Consider the following 21,069-nt stretch of genomic DNA (forward strand, 5'->3'; position numbering starts at 1 on the left):
TGAAATTCACAGGGTATTGAGTTGGGTTTTTTGATTTTTTTTTAATGAAAACTTTCAAACCTTGCTCTCAAACTGACACCTATACGCCCCAACATGGAACAAGTTAGCGTGCTCTGCCTCCCCCTCAGAAGGAATATTTTTTCCAGAAAACTCAAACACATACCTTATATGGGGAGTACCACACGTTTCTTTGTGATAATGGGTCTGGATACGCTGTAACCAAGGCTGGCCTCAAACTCCCAGAGATTCCCCTGCCACAGCTTCCCACGTGTTGGAATTTTAGGTGAAAAGTTAATTTTTGTTTGTTTAGTTAAATGGAGGCTTCCCTGTACCCATCTGTGCAGCCAAGGATATCTTGGTCTGAGTGATAGCTCAGCCTCAGTGGCTGAACTACTACTTAGAAATGATATTAGCATGATTATGAGACTATTCTTCATAAGGGTGAGAGCAGAAAACAAAACAAGAACATGGAAGGACCGGGCCTTGGAGGCAAACATCTTTAATCCCAGCACTCAGAGGCAAAGGCAGGCAGATCTCTGAGTTTGAGGCCAGCCTGGTCTACATAGTGAGATCCAGGTGAAGGCTACATTGAGAAACCCTGTCTTGAAAAACAAAACAAAACAAAACAACAAAAAGAAAAACTGTAAGGGTTTTCAGAACCCACTCAGCAACAGGAGCCTTTGGTTCTGGCTCCAGCTTCCTGCCCTATGAAGTCTCTGAAGTGAATCATTTGACAGAGGCCATTGGGGGAGGGGGGCAGGGTTTGGAGGCAGCTGGTTGATCCCAGGGTCTTCAAGTTCTGCAGCTCCTCGGGGAGGCTAGGGACCAGAGTAGTGGTCACCCAAAAACTCAGGAGGCTGGCACAGACTTTATAGTAACACTGTAAATTTATAGAAAGCGTGGGCTATACTCTGAATTCCACCCTGTTTCCCGAACCAGAAGACATGGGCTGGTGGGATGGCTCAGCTGGTAAAGTCCGGGTGCTAAGCCCTTGGCTTCGTCCCCTGTCTCCTGGACACGATGAAAACAATGAAAAGACCCCCCCACACACACACACACACACTGACTTTCACATCCACTCCCCGACACACAAAAATACAAAAAAAAAAGGTAAAAAATACATTTAGAGACCTGGAGATAAGGCTCATATGAGTTAAGACCACTTGTTGCTCTTCCAGAGGCTCTGAGTTAGATTCCCGAGCCACATGGTGGCTCACAAGCGCCTGTTAACTCCAGTTCTAGCCGATCTCATGCATGCCCGTGGTATACAGACTTACAGGTGGGCAAAACACTAGTATACAGAAAATGAAAGAAATAAGTAAAACAGGTGGGAGGCACTCTTACGGAGGCCAGAGGACAACAGTTTGGGGGTGGTTGGCTTCTTCCAGAACTCAGGACGGCATGCGTGGCAACAAGCGCTCATACCCAATCAGCCATTTCGCTGGTCTCTTAAAATGTAATTCAGAAGCAACAAACAACGAAAATAACCATGTCGTAACCGAGGAAACTAAGGTTGACATGATTCTAGTTAGGAGCCTCAGTACAGAGGAACAGTCAATTTAAGAGGGCTCAAGAAACGGGCTGCACTACCAGGGCGCGGTCACAGAGCGCCTCTGCGCCTTTAAGGTGTGAGCTGGGGGCGGGGCTCCGGAGCCATCCTGAGGGTGACGTCATGAAAGGGAGCCGGGACTGTCGGAGGGGAAGCAGCCTTAACTTTTAAAGGCGCAGCCTTGTCACGGGCGCTCCCCGACGACTCACAGCACGGCCAGAGCGCCCCCTCCCTTTAAGGAGAAAGTCAAGGGAGGGACCTGATGGCCCCTCCCCCCGGCTCCTTTAAGGAGCGGCCCTGGTCCGCCGTCAGAAAAGCGGCTTAAAGGCGACGCGTGGCGCGATGGCGGCGTTCCCCGGCGGGTTGCACGGGCTGAGATTCCTGCCGCTGCTCCTGCTGCTGCCACTGCCGCCGGGTGGCCCGCGGGGCACCGACGGCTACTTCCCCGAGGAGCGCTGGAGCCCCGAGTCCCCGCTGCAGGCGCCGCGCGTCCTCATCGCGCTGCTGGCGCGGAACGCGGCGCCCGCGCTGCCGGCCACGCTGGGCGCCCTGGAGCGGCTGCGCCACCCACGGGAGCGCACGGCGTTATGGTGAGCGGCCGGGCCGAGCGCCGGGCGCAGGGCCTCGGCTTTGCACCTCGGAGGATTCGGCTGTTTATCCCGGGGACTCGATTTTGTACCCGAGGGACGCGGTTATGTCTTGGCGGACTCGGTTCTGCATTGCGGAGACTCAGTTGAGCCTCGGTTTAGGAGGACCGGTTGTCTACCTAGGGACTCGGGTTATGCTCCTGGGGAGTTCGGCTTTGTAACTGAAGTACCGGCTTTCGTCCCGATTGCACTTTGGGACCCCGAGCTGCTGCCCGCTCCCGCCAGGTTCTGGGTTGCTGCCAGCCCTCATAGCTGCCTTTCTAGGACCCCTGACTTCTCAGAATGGGCCAGGCTGGTGCTTCCAGACCCTTCCAGCTCACTCTCTTGCGCCCCAGGCTCGGGCCGGCGTTCCACACTAACAAAGTCAATGAACTTAACAGGTTTCCAGACCCAGTCAGACCCCTGTGTGACTTGAGAGTAGAGGAAGGGACCTGAAGGCAGTGGGAAGAAGTGGACACAAGGGAACATGGCAGCTTCTGACGTCCCACTCAGTGTTCTTTTACATGGTTGTTCTTTGTGGCACTGCAATGTGCTTTCCAAATTAGCAGGCTTTGTTCAGCTGTGCAGCAGTGAGCTGGGCGTCATCCTCACTGCCGTGTTTCTGATGGGCAGTAGGCACGGAGCAGGAGGGTGCTTTATCCTTGGCATTGCAGGTGGTGAGGACTGAGCCAGCGTGGGGAGCCCCCACGCCATCTGGTTATTACGTCTTGCCTTTTGATTCCCCGACTGCTCTGACCCATCATCCACTTGTGCTCACAGGGTGGCCACGGATCACAACTCGGACAACACTTCAGCCATACTCCGAGAGTGGCTGGTGGCTGTGAAGGGTTTGTACCACTCTGTGGAGTGGCGACCAGCGGAGGAGCCCAGGTGAGCTGCCCATCTTCACTAGAGTAGGAAGCCAGCGTGCTCTGTCCCCACCCTGGGCTTTGCCGGCAGATCCTGATCCTCTAGCTGACCTTTGTCCCATTGTCCTTCACTCCATTGTCCAGCCTTGGACACAAGCCTGTCACACCTCCCAGCAGAATTCCTTTGTATCTGGTGGCCACCTGTTGTGTTCCTGCCTCAGGGTGTTGCTGGCACACTCTCCTCTAACTTCTCGAGCCTCCCTCACTGTGTAGTCCAGGCTGCCCTGGAACTTGCTATCCTCCTGCCTCAGTCTCCTGAGTGCTGGAATCACAGATGCCCACCCCCACGCACTAGCCTGTGGGATTGCATCTGGTGACCTGCCGGGACACCTTGATGGCCCTGGGGTGCCCCTGCCACGCAGAGCTCTCCTTGGGCCGCAGCTTGCCTGCCATGTCTATGCCTCTGGACCCTCACACACGCTGGGCTGGTGGCCAGGACCCTGTACCCTGCACCCTTCTTCCCCCCGTGCCCCACTTGGAGGCCTTCAGATCTGCTGTGTGCCTTATCTTCTGTGAAGTTGTCTGTGACTGGGGGCTTGCTGCGTGGCATATCCTTACATCACAGTTACTCGCTTAGTTCCTATCCAGATGAAGAGGGCCCCAAACACTGGTCTGACTCCCGCTACGAACATGTCATGAAGTTGCGCCAGGCGGCTCTCAAGTCGGCTCGGGATATGTGGGCTGATTACATCATGGTGAGTTTCTGGGTGAGAGACACTGGAGATGCAGGAGCCAGGAGTTACCCCATGGGGTTACACAAAAAACTTTGTCTCAAATAAACAAACAAATAAATAAATAAAATAAAGAGGGGAGGGGGCTGTGGCTATAGCTCAGTGGGTACTTGAGGCCTGGGTCCCATCCCAGGCCCTCCAGAAAGAGCAAGTAGGGTTTGTATACCCTTGGTTGGGCACTAGGTTGTATTTTTAAATAGATGTTTGAAAATAGCATTGTTTATTTATTGGCGTGTGAGGGTATGTGAGACAGGTCAGCTTGCAGGGGTGGCCACCGCTGGGATCTTGGGGATTGACCTTTTCTGACTCACTGTGGATCACCAAGGGTCATGAACTAGGGGCTTGTAAGTGCGAAGCTGTGCGAGGCCCTACTTCCTCTTCCCCGACTTCCCCTGCCTGTGAGGAGGAAGCATCTGGGGCTGGAGGGTTCAGTGGCTGTGGCACACTGGCTGCTAGCTCCCAGGATCAGCTCCCAGTAACCTCGGTGCCTGGGGGAATTTGGCGCCCCCTTCTGGCCTGTGTGGGCACTGCACCCAAATGCACACTTTAAAAATTTATTTGGGTTTTTTGAGACAGCGTTTCTTTGTGTAGCCCTCGGTGTTCTGGAACGTCCTCTGTAGACCAGGTTGGGCTAAAACTCTGCCTTCTGAGTGCTGGGATTAAAGGTGTGCACCACCGCCCCCTGCCAGGTTAATTTATTTTTATTTTGTGTTTATGGGTGTTTTGCCTGTATGTCTGTCTATGTAGCACACGTGTGCCTGGTGCCTATAGAGATCAGAAGAGGGTGTCACCTCCCCCAGAACTGGAGTTACAGATGACTGTGAGATGCCATGCAGGTGCTGGGAACTGGAACTGGGTCCTGTGTGAGAGCAGCCAGGGCGGTAACTGCTGAGCCAGCTCTTTGGTCCCCAGTGAAATGTGTGTGTGTACACAACATCAGACTGTGTGTCCATGGGTCACTGCCCCCTGTCCTGAGCGGTCTGGGGCCTCTGTTCAGTGAGTAGATTCAGGCACGTGAGGGCCACGAGGTCTGGTGTTCAGTCGGTGGATTCGGGCATGGGGCGGCCCCGAGGCCTGGTTTGCAGCCCCGAGAGTGGCTCAGTTGGAGTCCAGGGTCTTGCCTGTTCTGTTTGCTGTTAGGTTGATTGCTTGCTGCAAACTGTTGCTATGTAGCGATGGTGTGCCTGGAACCGCAGCCTCCCGGGTGCTGAGACACTGGCGTGAGTCTCCACCCCCATTACCCTGCGTTGTTTTCCTGTGCAGTGGCTGAGGTGAACCCGAACCTGAGGTCTCGTGTGTGCTGGGCGCTCCGGCCCTGTCCTTATTCATCTACAGGGAACCTGTCTTCATAGGTTCAGCAGAGAAGGGAGGTCAGAGCTCGTGTGAGCTTGGGTGGCCTTGTCTGGCCCCCTAGTCCCCAGCTGGCACCCAAGGAGGAACTCAGTCTGAATGTGGAAGAGGTAGGGCCCAGCCATGGGAGCACTGGGGTCACCATTGGAGGCCAGTGGAGAACCATAGAGTCTGTGAGCGGGGTGAGGCTGTGCTCTGATTGGCCCTCCCCTCTTCTGTGGCAGCAGGTTTTGTTGTTTGGAGTTTTTAAAATATTTATTTATGTATTATATATACTGTGTTCTGCCTGCATGAATCCCTGCAGACCAGAAGAGGGCACCAGATCTCATTATAGATGATTGTGAGCCACCATGAAGGCACTGGAAATTGAACTCAGGACCCCTGGAGGAGTCAGTGTTCTGAACCACCTCTCCAGCCCCTGCTGTTTTGCTTTCCTGATTATGTTTATTTATTTGTAGATGGTCACATATTGTCATAACCTTGTGGGGACTGGAGGGCAGTTTTGGGGAGTCTGCTGTCTCCTTCTTTCTTGTGAGTCTCGGGGATGAACTCAGATTGTCAGCCTTGGCCAGAGGGCCACCGATGACGTCATCCCGGATGCCTGGGGTGCGGGAGGCCTGTGGGGAAGGCAGCAAAGACTCCAGAAAGAGGAAGGTGGACCCAGCTCCTTGGCCCATCTTACAGAAATGAAAGCAGATGCTGAGGTCGGAGAAGAGAAACAGTATGGACCTGGAGCCGATTCAGAGTGAAAAATAAGAAATAAAAAGAACAGGAAAGGACATGCATGCTCCTAGGTATGGTGGAAGAGAGGGTTCATTGTAGATTTTGGGAGAGCATAGCTAGAGGCAGGAACAGAGCTGGGCAGGGGGCGGGATATGGGCGCCATGCTCTGTAACTGAGGGATGCTGGGAAAACCTGGCAGCCAGGTCAGTCTGTCCCAGGCTTGAGATCTAATAGGAGGCTACTAGAAACTCCTGGAACTTTGTGGATCCTTTTGTAGCCCCCCAGAACAGACAGGGTGCCCTTCCCTGCTTTTGGCTTCTGTGGTTTGAGGCTGGCTCTTTTCACGGTCCCCAGGAGGTCACTGTGACCTGACTCAAAGCTCTCTATGGAAAGGTACTTTTGGTACTAGGGGACTTTGGAGCACAGCACTGGAGTGTGAGTTTACTTCCCGGTCTATGGAGGAAAAGGGTCTCCAGGATGGATTTCAGGTTTAGCCAAACAGGGGGGGAACCAGCTTCTGGAATTGACTGCCCCTTGCTCCGCAGAAACCTTTTTATTGTTGCAGTTTCCACCTCTTAGCGAGTCAGTTTCTATGAACCGAAACCTTCCATCTGAGCCAGGTGGTAGTGGCACACGACTTTAATCCCAGCACTCTCCTAGCATTCGGCTAGAGAGACGGCTCAGTGGTTAAAAGCACTGGCTGTTCTTCCAAAGGACCTGTGTTCAATTCCCACTACCCATGTGGCAGTTCACAACTGTCTGTAACTCCAAGATCTGACACCCTCACACAGATACACATGCAGACCAAACACCAATAAATAAAACTTAAAAAAAATCCCAGCACTCGGGAGGCAGAGGCAGGCGGATCTCTGATTTTGAGGCCAGCCTGGTCTACCAAGCTGGTTCCAGAACAGGCTCCAAAGCTACAGAGAAACCCTGTCTAGGGGAAGGGGGGACCCCTTTTCCCCAAGCAGTTCTGAGTCAGGAGACCTCTTTCCCACGTCCTCTCATAACTATGCTTTGGCTCTGAATTTTTCTGGAAGAAATCCAGAAGGTAGCCAAAGGTGGTGCAAAGCCCAGCACCAACACTCTGCGAATCTCTCCACGCTGGGTGCTTTAATTTTCCTTTAATTTATTTAATTTTATTTTATGTTCATTGGTATGAGAGCTGGATCCCCCGGAACTGGAGTTGCAGACAGATGTGAGCTGTCATGTGGATGCTGGGAACTGAACTCAGGTCCTCTGCAAGAGCAGCCAGTGCTCTTATCCACTGAGTCCCTCCCCAGCCCTAAATTTTTTTTTTTTATGTAACTTTTTGTTATGTATCCCTGACTGGTCTGGAACTCTCTCAGCCAGGCTGGACTCATGCCTCCAAGTGCCAAGACAGCCGGCAGCACACCGGGCTTATGTTTATGTATTTGTTTATTTACTTGCTTATAACTTCTGGTTTCTGAGACAGGGTTTCTCTGGGTAGCCCTGGCTGGCGGATCTTTTGCCTCAGAATCTGTCCTAGAGTTCCTGTCTGCCTGGAAGTCCTACCTGTCCTCCCTGCCCAGCCATTGGTCATTCAGCTTTTTACTAAACCAATAAGAAGGTGCCTGAGGTAGGTGAGGCCAGACAGATGTATCTTCACCCAGCGTACAAAAAAATCAGCCTCACATCAACGAGAATTTGTGTGCCTGTCGTTTGGTGGCCAAGCAATATTCCAAACTGTGGCCTCCACACAGATATCTCTGCGGGGGCATTGTGTGTATCTGACTTTTTGGCTCCTGTGGTGGGTGCCATGTTTGAACCCATGCCTTCCAATCTTTGGGGTTCATCTCCCAGGATGAAAAGTTAGATTTGCCTTTCTCTAACTTTTGAGCATGCTGCCAGGCTGCCCTGGCTACACAAGATTCCAGTATTTGCAGGGTTTAGGTGGGACTAGCACTTGACCCCATAGCTCCCCAGGGGCTGCTGCCTCCCCAGCTGGGGACACACCATGGAGCCTGGTGCTGAGTGGTCCTGAGGTGCAGGTAGCAGGTGCATTGGGGGCAATAGGAGGTGGATCTGTGGCTGAACCCTAGAAAAAGGCCAGATCAGTCCTCGAGCAGGCTGAGTCTTAAATGGGGGGCTGGAGTTTGGATATTTGTAATGAAGTGTGGCTGCCTCGGGTATTGCAGTGCACTGTGGCGGAGCACACCCCCAGCCCTAATGGCCAGGGTTCTATTTTTAAATTATAAAAGAAATAATTACTTGTGTCACTCCCTGAGTCAGTTCCAGCACAGCTGGAGCCCACTGGTCCAGCTCCTGCCCCATTTCCACAGTTCTGGGGTCTCCGCACAGAAAACACCTCTTCTTCGCCGGGCGGTGGTGGCGCACGCCTTTAATCCCAGCACTCGGGAGGCAGAGGCAGGTGGATCTCTGTGAGTTCGAGACCAGCCTGGTCTACAAGAGCTAGTTCCAGGACAGGCTCCAAAACCACAGAGAAACCCTGTCTCGAAAAACCAAAAAAAAAAAAAAAAGAAAATACCTCTTCTTCCCGGAGCTTGTGTGCAGCCTAGACACTGTGTGTGTGTGTGCAGCCCAGGCACTCTGTGTGTGTGTGTGTGTGCAGCCCAGGCACTCTGTGTGTGTGTGTGTGTGTGTGTGTGTGTGCAGCCCAGGCACTCTCTGTGTGTGTGTGTGTGTGTGTGTGTGTGTGTGCAGCCCAGGCACTCTGTGTGTGTGTGTGTGTGCAGCCTGGACATTGTGTGTGTGCAGTCAGGCACTGTATGTGTGTGCAGCCCAGGCACTGTGTGTGTGTGCACTAGTCATGGCCACACTGAGCTGTGCCCAGTCTCACAACTCAGTTCTTTTTATTATTTTTCTTTGTTTGTATAAATGAATGTCTTGCCTGCATGTATGTCTGTACCACATACCTTCCTAGTGCTCTGAAGGCCAAAATAGGGCATCCGATCCCCTGGAGCTGGAGTTACAGATGTGAGTCACCGTGTGGGCGCTGGGAACCAGACCTGGTCTGCTGCAGGAGCAGCCAGCGCTCTTTACCGCTGTGCTCCCCGGGATGTCCACACCTGCACCTGAGTCCGGTCACCCTAACAGCTGGTGAACCTTTTGCAGTTTGTGGACAGTGACAACTTGATCACCAACCCTGACACCCTGAGTCTCCTCATTGCTGAGAACAAGACAGTGGTGGCCCCAATGCTGGATTCCCGTGCAGCGTACTCCAACTTCTGGTGTGGGGTGACTTCGCAGGTAGGTGGGGACCAGGGCAGACAAGCTGAGCCTTTGCCGGATACCATCAGGGTCACCCCAGACAAGCATCAGGGCAGGGTCCTTTGTTACTGAAGCAGAAGCAGGAGCCCAAATTCACTTGGTGACAGCTAGGAAGTGGCAGTTCCAGGAGTGGCCTTCAGGCATGGCTTGAACCTGGTGCTCCAACAGCCTCGGGCAACCGGGGAGCGACTGACTCTGATGGACCCAGCCATGTCCACTTCAGGACACTCGGGAGGCCTGCTGTGGCTGGGTGCAGGCCTGAGAGTGCACTCAGCTGTTGGCTCAGTGCCTCCTGACCACCCTGCCCCTGCAGGGCTAACAAGCTGCACCCCTGCCTCCACCACCCCACCCCCACCCCCCACTCCCCGCAGAGCTAACAAGCCACACCCCTGCCTACAGTCCCCACCCTCTACACATACACCCCACCCCACCCCCTGGCAGGGCTACTTACAAGCCGCACCCCTGCCTACATCCCCATCCTCCACCCCCTCAGGGCTACTACAAGCAGCACCCCTGTTTCAGTCCCCACCCTCCACCCCCCGGCAGGGCTACTACAAGCGCACCCCTGCCTACATCCCCATCCGGAAGCGAGACCGCAGAGGCTGCTTCGCCGTTCCCATGGTGCACTCCACCTTTCTCATCGACCTGCGGAAGGCGGCGTCCAGGAGCCTGGCCTTCTATCCGCCGCACCCTGACTACACCTGGTCTTTTGACGACATCATTGTCTTTGCCTTCTCCTGCAAGCAGGCAGGTGAGTGGGGCCTGAAGCCCAGTGGTCGTGTGGGTTCCACACTGAGCAAGTCCAAAGAATAAGAGTGGAGCGTGCAGATGGGCCTCGGTCACCGCCCTGTTTAGGGAGGTTCTGCTGTGGTCCTGGGACTTGGGAAACTGAGGCAGAAGAGTGGTAAATTAGTGGCACAGGCAGCATGAATAGTAAAAACCCAGAGACAGATATTGGGGTTCAACCTGAAAAGCAGCAGCCAGCCACTGGCTTCTACCACTACCTCAGACTGGAAATGGGCGATCCTACCTTCGCAATCCTCAGGCTGAGACTGAGCCGAGACCTGTCCTCCCGTTTTATATTCCTCTCTAGTGCTGGGATTAAAGGCGCGCCACCACCTGTGTGGTCTGCCTATGTGGCTGACTAGTGTGGCTGCTTTGCACTGACCTTCAGGCAAGCTTTAGTTATTAAAACACAAATAATATACCACTTTATTTGTCTAAAATAAAAAAGAAGGCTATAACTAACATAAAAAATCTATATACAATAAGTACAATAACTATACGGGCAATAAATACATTGACAATGTGTAGTCCTTTATATTTGATAAATTCAGAGAAAATACTCCATATCTATCCTATTTTGGTGAGTCCAAAGTCTTGTACTTAATTTACTTTCTATCATAACTTGCTTTCTGTATCTGGTAAACTATAACTATATAACTATAACTAATCTTCAGTCCCTCAGAGACCCAAGAAGGAAATAATATTAACTGAATAAGCAGGAAGTGTGAGCAAGCGACTTCCAAAAAATGTGAGAAATGACAGAAACAGCTGACTGCAAGGACAGTCACCCAAGGTTCCTCTGCAACGTTGGGGCGTCCATCTTAGGTCCACAGGCCTTTCTGTGAAGCAGGATGTTCTGAAGGGCTGTCCCTCCTTGTCTTGACAATGTTTCTTTTGTGTCCTGCTTGTCCAGTTAGGACAGCACACTGTCGGCAGTTGAGGGAAGGGCATTTTCTTACCTAGTGGTCTACCTTTGCCACAAAAGTAAAACTATGTGAAGTTTCTTCAATGCCCGTTTATCTTCTCTGAGTTAGATTGGTGCTGCCAGGAGCAGACATGTCTCATTGTCATTAAAAAAAGAATTATGTTATTGAAACATCTTAAATGCTATATTCTATAGATCTATGAAGTGTTTGAAGATGATCTGTTTATTTAAAATCTTTGTTTGACTTTGAAAATATACCTAATGTGACTACAAGTTCTATTATAATAGGTGATTAACTACTAACCTGCATTTCCTTATTATCCTAAACAGCTGGTAATAATAATTTTCAAGGACTAGAAATTTGCATTATTGTTAAATGAGCTGTATAGGTACAATACCTTAAACAAGAGTAGAAATGTATGTACAGTATGTTATCACAAAATTAATCTCAAATTTGTATCAGTATACAAAATTTGTACACAATATACAAAAGTCCAATCTAATGTAAAACATTTAAAACTAGTAGTTGCTTTTAAAAAGTAGATTCAATAATCTACCTCTTTATTTTTTTATTGATATTTATTGAGCTCTACATTTTTTTCTGCTCCCCTCCCTGCCTCTCCCCTCCCCCCTTCAACCCTCCCCCAAGGTCCCCATGCTCCCAATTTACTCAGGAGATCTTGTCTTTTTCTACTTTCTACTTCCCATGTACATTAGATCTATGTATGTCTCTCTTAGTGTCTGCATTGTTGTCTAAGTTCTCTGGGATTGTGGTTTGTAGGCTGGTTTTCTTTGCTTTGTGTTTAAAAACCACCTACAAGAGGCAGAGGCAGGCAGATCTCTGTGAGTTCGAGACCAGCCTGGTCTACAAGAGCTAGTTCCAGGACAGGAACCAAAACCACAGAGAAACCCTGTCTCGGGAAAAAAAAAAAAAAAAAAAAAACCACCTACATGTGATAATTGTCTTTCTGGGTCTGGGTTACCTCACTCAAAATAGTGTTTTCTAGCTCCATCCATTTTCCTGCAAAATTCAAGCTGTCGTTATTTTTTTCTGGTACTCCATTGTGTAAATGGACCACATTTTCCTTATCCATTCTTCAGTCGAGGGGCATTTAGGTTGTTTCCCGGTTCTGGCTATGACAAACAATGCTGCTATGAACATAGTTGAGCACATGTCCTTGTGGCACGATTGAGCATCCTTTGGATATATTCCCAAAAGTGGTATTACTGGGTCTTGAGGAAGGTTGTTTCCTAATTTTCTGAGAAATCGCCACACTGACATCCAAAGGGGTTGTACCAGCTTGCACTCCCACCAGCAATGCAGAAGTGTTCCCTTTTCCCCACAACCTCTCCAGCATAAGTTGTCATCAGTGTTTTTGATCTTGGCCATTCTTACAGGTGTGAGATGGAATCTCAAAGTTGATTTGCATTTCTCTGATGACTAAGGATGTTGAGCATTTCCTTAAGTGTTTTTCAGCCATTTTAGATTCCTCTGTTGAGAGTTCTCTGTTTAGGTCTGTACTCCATTTTTTTTATTGGATTATATGATCTTTGGTGTCCAATTTCTTGAGTTCTTTGTATATTTTAGAGATCAGACCTCTGTCTGATGTGGGGTTGATGAAGATCTTTTCCCATTCTGTAGGCTGTTGTTTTGTCTTGTTGACCATGTCCTTTGCTTTACAGAAGCTTTTCAGTTTCAGGAGGGTCCCATTTATTAATTGTTTCTCTCCGTGTCTGTGCTGCTGGGATTATATTTAGGAAGTGATTCCCTGTGCCAATGCGTTCAAGTGTACTTCCCACTTTCTCTTTTATAAGGTTCAATGTGGCTGGCTTTATGTTGATGTCTTTGATCCATCTGGACTTGAGTTTTGTGCATGGTGATAGATATGGGTCTATTTTCATTTTTTTACATGTTGATATCCAGTTATGCCAGCACAACTTGTTAAATATGCTTTCTTTTTTCCATTTGGTATTTTTTTGCTTCCTTGTCAAAAATCAAGTGTTCAAAGATGTGGTCTTCTATTCAGTTCCATTGGTCCTCCTGTCTGTTCTTATGCCAGGACCAGACTGTTTTCAGTACTGTAGCTCTGTAGTAGAGTTTGAAGTCAGGGATTGTGATGCCTCCAGAAGTTCTTTTATTGTACAGGATTGTTTTGCTATCCTGAGTTTTTTGCTTTTCCATATGAAGTTGAGTATTGTTCTTTCAAGGTCTGTGAAGAATTTTGCTGGGATTTTGATGGGCATTGCATTGAATCTGTAGCAGTATGGTTTCTTACAATAGACATTAGGTTCTTTAGTTGCTCTGGAATGAATTTCCTCTACAGGAAACACCTGAACTGGATTCAGCATAGGGGCCTGCAGGTGGCAAAAGATTCCCTTGAAAAGTCCTTGTTGGCCTGCATTCATTAGTCCAATGCCTGCCTTTGCCACACTTGCCGCATAACCCAAAGGGAGGGGAGTTCTGAATGGATTACTCTTAGAAAAATTACTGTGCTTAGGAATGCTCTGTCTATAATCCCTTTTAAGGTGACCTTGTTTGCCACACTTATAACATTTGATATTTTGATTTTCCCTCAAACCTCTGGAAATCACCTCTCTACCCTTGCAATCATCATGTTCATAGGATTCTATATTAATTGTATCTCAGATCCATTCCTCCAAAGGTGCTGACCTTGCCTTCAATGACTTAATTATCCTTTTGCATAGAGATTTTGGCATTTTCACAAGCCAGTGATTCAATTATTCGTCTAGCTTCTAAATTTGATATCATTCTATTTCCTGCTGAAGTCAGTCTTTGTAAGAAATCTGTGACATTTCTTTTGGGCCCTGTATGATTTAGTAAATGACTCAGTCTTCTTTCCTACTTCTTTAATTCTGTCCCAAGCATTCAAAACTTCTGCCAGGCATAGAGACAGGATGTGACCATCATATAGAGACTGCCTTTCTGGGACCATAATCTCCTCCAGGCATTTGATCTTGGGAGATTTCCCCACCTCTAGCTTTACTCTGTTGTTCAATGATCAGCCTCTTCTCTGAACCAGGTTCTCCACTGTGATTGTGGACCAGGCTCTAACAGCTTTAATCAAATCTATCCAGTCATAAGGATAATTCTATTACAAACTGACCACGAGTTTAACACCTGCTTCACAAAAGGTGAGTCCATGCATATGAGACGATTGCTTCCCCGAATCTCCGTAAATCTAACATTGGCACAGGAGTCCCATCAGCTGTAACAGAGTCTCTACCATGTGGCAATTCCTGTAAGGTCACTGGATATATTAAGGTTGTTTGTCTGAAACCCTTAGCTGTTCCTCTCTATTCTTCCAATGCAATGCTGAAATAGGCTCTCCGTTAAGTTCTTCCGTCTGGGTGTGAATCTCTGTGTCTTATTAGGTTTTTCTAAGGTCTGCATCTTAGCACTAAGATTAAATAACTTTTTTAGTGATAAAACAAAGATGATAAAGCTGACAGTGTTTACAATTGACATTAATAAATCCCATCTACATTAGAGATCCCCTCACTTAATCCTTCCATTTTCAAGCTGTCTAGCATATTATCATACAGAGACACAAATCCCTCCAATGTAATCGTGTTTCCCACTTTTTAATATGGGATAGAAGTCTCTCTTTTGACGAATTCCTCCCTTTCAGACTTCCCAATTGTCTCACCAAATCTAGCGACGTTGATGAAGATGTGTGGTTTATTGCTGTTGTATAGAACAGTAAAAGCCTGAGTGGATTTCAAGGCAGCTACTTACTTTGGCAGCAGCCTGAGAAGGGGGTTCAGGGAGAGCCTGCAAGGAGAGAAGAAAGAAAACCTAGCCAGGGCAGTGACTCTGGCCGCGTGTGGCTCCGGCCTCTGCCGGCGGCGGTAAAGCACAGGCAAACAGCTTTTTTGTGAATTCGTCCCCCAGACATTGGGTGCTGACTGTAGCAACAAATAATAAAAGCCCAGAGACAGATACTGGGGTTCAAGATCAAGAATATCAGAGAAGTTAAACAGCCAGCCACTGGCTCTTACCTCTATCTCAAACCGAAAATGGGTGATCCTGCCTCCACGAATCCTCAGATTGAGACTGAGCTGTGGAGAGCTGTCTCCTCCCGTCTTATATTCCTCTCTGGTGCTGGGATTAAGGGTGTGCACCACCGCTTGGCTTCTATGGCTGACTAGTGTGGCTGCTGGGATTAAAGGTGTGTGCCACCACTGTCTGATTGGCTAGTCTGGCCGCTTTGCATTGATCTTCAAGCAAGCTTTATTTATTAAAACACAAATATTGTACTACTATGGGTACACACAGTGAGATCCCATACCAAACATCAGAAGAATAGACGTGCATAGTTATTATTTTCATCTCCCAGTTGTGGTGTGTGTGTGTGTTCATGAGCACGCTTGCAGTGGATTTGTGTGTGATCAGCACGGCACACTTGGAAGTCGGACACCTGCAGGTATTAGTTCTCTCTGTCCACTGTGGGTCTTGGGAATGGAGCTCAGATCTTCAGGCACTATGGGGCACACCTTTAATCCCGGTGCTCAGGAGGCAGATGCAGATCTCTGCGTGTTCGAGGCCAGCCTCTCTCGTGAGCCCTGTGGCACTGACTGATGAGGGCCTCATCTCACTTTTGAACACTCACAAACCAAAATCAGTTTTTACATTTTCGAAGAATGACCGAAATCTGAAACCTTTTGCTTGTGTCGAGGCCTCACAGCGTAGCCCGGGCTGGTCTGCAGCTCCCCACCCCTGCCTTCATCCCGAGCACTGGGATGATGGACGGGTACCACCCTGACTTCTCTCTTGTCCCCACACTAGAGGTGCAGATGTACGTGTGCAATAAGGAGGTGTACGGCTTCCTGCCCGTGCCTCTGCGTGCGCATAGCAGCCTGCAGGACGAGGCAGAGAGCTTCATGCACGTGCAGCTGGAGGTCATGGGTGAGTGGGTGCTGCTGGGTGGCAATCCTGTCATGGAGCGTGTGTGACTCCGGAGGCTGAGTCCCGGGTCAAGGGGCAGCCTGGGCTACAGGGTGAGATCCCAGCCTGAAAGACTGATCCTGTTTGCAGTGGAGTTAGAAGGGACGCTATACCCATGTAGCATTTGGGGGACACATTTGGAGTGACAGCAGCCAGCGTGAGCCTCACTGCAATTCTGAGAAGCTTGAGAGTGCGGCTGAGGAGAGCAGGGGCCGCTCATGGGGTAATTCTGCAGTAGCTGTTGAGCGCCTGCTGTATACCAAGCTCTGGGCTGTGCACTGTGAATGGGCAGACCCCACACTCCTCCCAGGATGTTAGAGATGGAGTTAGAGCAGGGACAACGTCGAATCCCAGGCCTGACCAGCCAGAGGCCCGGAGGCTGCCCCTGGGTCATAGCTGAGGTCTAAGTTGATTTGGGCATCTTAGGAATGTGGCATGGGTGAAGGTCCCAGGGCAGGAATGGACCCCTTGGGATCTGGTGCCAACAACTGAGATGGGGGTTTGGAGGGCATGGGGCCCTAGGACCCTAGCGACCCCTATTTTCTTCCTGTTAGTGAAGCACCCGCCAGTGCAGCTGTCCCGGTTCATCTCAGCACCCAGCAAGACTGCAGACAAGATGGGCTTTGACGAGGTGGGCTGGGCACACCCCTTCCTCCCCCCCCCCCCGGTAGGGAGGCAGCTGACTGACCTGGGGTCACTGAGACTGTGACCACAGGTCTTCATGATCAACCTGAAGCGGAGGCGGGACCGGCGAGAACGCATGCTGCAGGCCCTGCATGAGCAAGAGATCGACTGCAAGCTGGTGGAGGCCGTGGATGGCAAGTATGTCCTGCGCATGCGCAACCGTGAGTGTGTGTGTGTGTGTGTGTGTGTGTGTGCGCATGCGTGTGTACACGTGCGTGTATGCATGTGCGTGCATGCGTGTGTGCATACATTCAAGCTTGTACACATGAGGGGGGTGGAGTCAACTTTGGCAGACCCTCGGTGCAGCCAAGAAGGCAGGAAGGTGTCCCATCCTCAGACAGGCTGCCATGCTCTTGAACAAAGCCGAATGGGGTCTGGGCTTGGACTCAACCGGGTAGGTCCACAGGAGGCCAGAGGTTGATCGGTAGACGGCTTTTTCCGTTTTCCTCACCCTGTTCTCCATCCTCTCCCTGGACCTCTCCAGAGCCATGAACACCAGCCAGGTGGAGGCCCTGGGCATCCAGATGCTGCCTGGCTACCGGGACCCCTACCATGGGCGACCCCTCACCAAGGGAGAACTGGGCTGCTTCCTCAGCCACTACAACATCTGGAGGGAGGTAGGTGTGGGTAAGGGGCTAGCCCACGGTCCTTGGTCTCCTCACAGCTTAGTCAGCCTCAGAGGCCCAGGGAGGACTGTGGTCCTCGTGCCTCCAGCAGCAGGCTCTGTGGCTGCGTTTTGGTGTGTCTGTCCCATAAACTGTCTTTACGTTGGCCATGGTTCTTCTGAGTGGGGTGGCTACTGCCCTTTCATTGCAGAAAGTCGGCCTGGGGAGGACCTGCAGGTGGGGATGGGGCTGTGGTTCCCAAGTGAGACCCTGCGCCCCAGCCTGACTCTGCTCTGTGTCTTTACCTTCGGCGTTACTGTCGCTGGGCTATGCATTAGGGAACAGCAGGTGATGCTGAAACCACACAAGAACCAAATTTTTAACCTGCAAATTGGAGGCTGGATAGGTGGGGCGTTGACTTCAGATGACGAGGAACAAGAAAAAGGACACCTGGATGCCCAAAGTAATGGGTTCTTTTTTATTTATTTATTTATTTATTTATTTATTTATTTATTTATTTATTTTTGGTTTTTTGAGACGAGGTTTCTCTGTGGCTTTGGAGCCTGTCCTGGAACTAGCTCTGTAGACCAGGCTGGTCTCGAACTCACAGAGATCCGCCTGCCTCTGCCTCCCGAGTGCTGGGATTAAAGGCGTGCGCCACCACTGCCCGGCAGTAATGGGTTCTTGCATGGGCTGTCCTTCCTTCCTGAAGTTCCTCATGGCAGTCTCTTAGCTGGATGATGGTGAAGCCTTCTAGACAGGGGCATCCTAGACCAAGGAGGGTGGAGGAGCCTGCCTATTGTTGCCGAGAGAAAGGCTTCTTGGTTTCCCAAGCAAAACACAGGCAAAGGTCCTAGAGCAGAAGAGCCCAGGCAAGGGGGAAAAGAGCCGTGGTGGGCACACAGCTGGACGTGGAAGGCTGGGAAGCAGCCGTGGTGGGCACACAGCTGGATGTGGGGGCACACAGCTGGATGTGGGAGGCAGCTGTGGTGGGCACACAGCTGGATGTGGGAGGCAGCTGTGGTGGGCACACAGCTGGATGTGGGAGGCAGCTGTGGTGGGCACACAGCTGGATGTGGAAGGCTGGGAGGCAGCTGTGGTGGGCACACAGCTGGATGATGTGGGAGGCTGGGAAGCAGCCGTGGTGGGCATACAGCTGGATGTGGACGTGTCTTTGTGACTTGGTGGAGCCCCTTCCTTCAGGTGGTTGACCGGGGACTGCAGAAATCCCTGGTGTTTGAGGATGATCTGCGTTTTGAGATCTTCTTCAAGAGACGCCTGATGAACCTCATGCAGGATGTGGAGCGCGAGGGTTTGGACTGGGACCTCATGTGAGTGGGGTTGGTGGGAGAGATGGCCGAGATGGATGTCAGCCTGGGTCTTAGGGATAGAGTGGGTCTGGAGCCTGGAGGACCTGCTTGGGTTGACTTGGGCCCAGCGCTGTCCCTGATGTCGGGTGGTATTCTCTGGCCGGTGGGGGGGTGTGTGAGTGACAGGTCTCTGATTCTTCACCCCAGATATGTGGGCCGGAAGCGCATGCAGGTGGAACAGCCGGAAAAGGCCGTGCCCCGTGTGAGGAACCTGGTGGAGGCCGATTACTCCTACTGGACGCTCGCCTATGTGATCTCCCTGCAGGGTGCTCGCAAACTTCTTGGAGCCAAGCCGCTGGCCAAAATGCTGCCGGTTGACGAGTTCCTGCCCGTCATGTTTGACAAGCACCCAGTGTAAGGGGGCTTTGAAGAGCTGCTGAGGGGAGGGGGTGGGGGGAGATGAGGGCAGGGGGGTGGTGGGACAAGTCCTAGTGTGCTTGAAGGAGGGTCTCCATCTCCCCCTGTGCCTCCTGTCTCTCCTAGGTCAGAATATAAGACTCACTTCTCTCCGCGCGACCTGCGTGCCTTCTCCGTGGAGCCGCTCCTTGTCTACCCTACACACTACACGGGGGACGACGGTTACGTGAGCGACACGGAGACCTCAGTTGTGTGGAATAACGAGCAGGTTAAGACTGACTGGGACCGAGCCAAGTCTCAGAAGATGCGAGAGCAGCAGGCGCTAAGCCGCGAGGCCAAGAACTCTGACGTGCTGCAATCCCCGCTGGACAGCGCCGCTCGGGACGAACTCTGAGGCAGCTGGCAAAAGGCAGAGTGACTGCCTGGGATCACAGGGCCACCCAGGCAGACCGTAGAGGACTCTGTAGCAGACGGCTTCCGTCTCCTGCTCAGCAGTCACTTGCACACTGGCAGTATTAATGGAATGTTCACTATGCCAGGAATGGGGCTGGGCACTGGGAGGTTGTCGCTCCGTTGTGTCCACCGTGAAGTAAGGTTTGTTAGAGTGGTAAAGGAGGCTTAGCACTTCCTGCATCAGGGATTGATTTGAACATCGGGTGGTTATTGATCAGGCCGAGTCAGATATTAGGGATACACACTTACTTTAAAATCTTTATTGAGGACATACTGTGTGTTGGGCACCATTCTTAGCCCTAGGGATACTGAAATAAGAAAAGTCGATGTGCCAGGCACCTGCTGACGTCAGGTCTTGGGCAACACCGAGTTGAGTACCTGCTTTGTGTCACCCGTTAGGTGCTGGGGGTGGGGGTGGGCCCATTGGTGCTGCCCCTTCCATGGGCTGACGTGCTGAGCGCAAGGACAGAGCAGACAGAAATGTCTTCATGTAACAGGCCTTTATTGAGTGCCTATGGCGTGCCAGGCCTTGAGGCCCCCAGCCTGTGTGGGAGGACTGCATCTTCCCCTTGTCCAGAGGGACGCTGCTCCCCTTACACTTGACTGCTGGGCTTCAGGGTACTGGTGGAGGGGGCGTCACGGGGGCTGGGGCTCCCTTGCCCACCCCTGGCTTCCATAGCTTCTCCCTGCCCTTGTGTCTCAGGTGTCCCCCGCTTGCTCTTGTGCGTTTGGGGCCTTGAAGTGGCCCAGCTGCATTGGGGTGTTCCTGTTTGCCTTGGCGGTATGTTTCCTCGCAGGGCCAGGGGGTCACTGTGCCTTCAAAGCCAGATGGGATGTCAGCAGGCAGGTCGTCTCGCCTCTAGGGGATGACTGCCCGCTCAGATCTTGGTAACCTGCTCACGGTTGTATTAAATACTCCTGGTTGGTTTTGACTGAAGCTTGTGGTCGTGCCGCCCCGAGTCCCTGTCAAGATTTGGGGGGGCAGGGTTCTTGAAGGTACATGTTATGCAGACTTCCAAGCACTTGAGGGAGTGTGGGTCAGGACGTACTGGGGATCCCATGTCCCCTACCCCATAAAGCATCCTGGGAGCAGCTGGTGGATTCTCCAAAATGCTGTGGGGGCCATCACAGTCTGTTCCCAAGGAAACAGATGCCATGTTCAGGGAAGGAGCCCACCATGGGGTGACAGAGCAGATGCCGTGGACCCTGGGACAGGGAGACTGGGCTGCTGGTCCCAGTTCCTGTGGGCTCAAGGCCCCACGGAGCCTGACAGCCGACTCTGCCCAGACCAGCCCACCTGCCTAGGGACCCGCCCTAAAGACGTGGGCATCGCTGCTGTCAACTCTGAGTAGAGATCACTTTAGGCTGTGTGGACTGACAGCTAGAAACAGGACAGACGCCCCTGCTAGGACTTCCTGGGTCCGGCCACACCAGTTATCAGGGTCTGGGGCTGTGGCCCGGGGACAAGCTCGCTACACTCTGTAAGCTCACACAGACCGTGTGACGGTAGAGTCTGAACACGCTGGCCGTGTGCTCAGCCAGGACGGCTGCCGCCCTGCCGGAAATAACGCACAGCAGACATCAGCTGTCCCTGGGCTCCTGAGCCTTGGTTTCTTTGGGGTGCTATGGGTATGCTTGCTGGCCAAGTGGACAAGAAAAGCATCCTCAGTTCAGCTGCAGTCTGGTCTCCTGACTGTGCTGGTCCCCAGCTTTTGTTTTTAGTGTGTGTGGGGGGACAGCACGCGTGCTGTGATAACAGT

At 51.4% G+C, this 21,069-nt stretch overlaps 1 protein-coding gene across 1 annotated transcript; it reads left to right on the forward strand.

The window, feature by feature from the left end:
- The first annotated feature begins 1,852 nt into the window (after positions 1–1,852).
- On the forward strand, positions 1,853–20,662 carry Colgalt1 (collagen beta(1-O)galactosyltransferase 1). Its single transcript, XM_057752289.1, has 12 exons — positions 1,853–2,139; positions 2,956–3,066; positions 3,682–3,799; positions 9,008–9,142; positions 9,710–9,914; positions 15,682–15,801; positions 16,395–16,471; positions 16,556–16,662; positions 17,009–17,141; positions 18,333–18,460; positions 18,647–18,853; positions 18,983–20,662. Exons 1-12 carry the CDS (start codon positions 1,892–1,894, stop codon positions 19,248–19,250), a joined length of 1,857 nt encoding a protein of 618 aa, XP_057608272.1. The 5' UTR covers positions 1,853–1,891; the 3' UTR covers positions 19,251–20,662.
- The last annotated feature ends 407 nt before the right edge of the window (positions 20,663–21,069 follow it).

The sequence above is a fragment of the Chionomys nivalis genome, chromosome 20 (genome assembly GCF_950005125.1).
Source record: "Chionomys nivalis chromosome 20, mChiNiv1.1, whole genome shotgun sequence".
NCBI lineage: Eukaryota > Metazoa > Chordata > Mammalia > Rodentia > Cricetidae > Chionomys > Chionomys nivalis.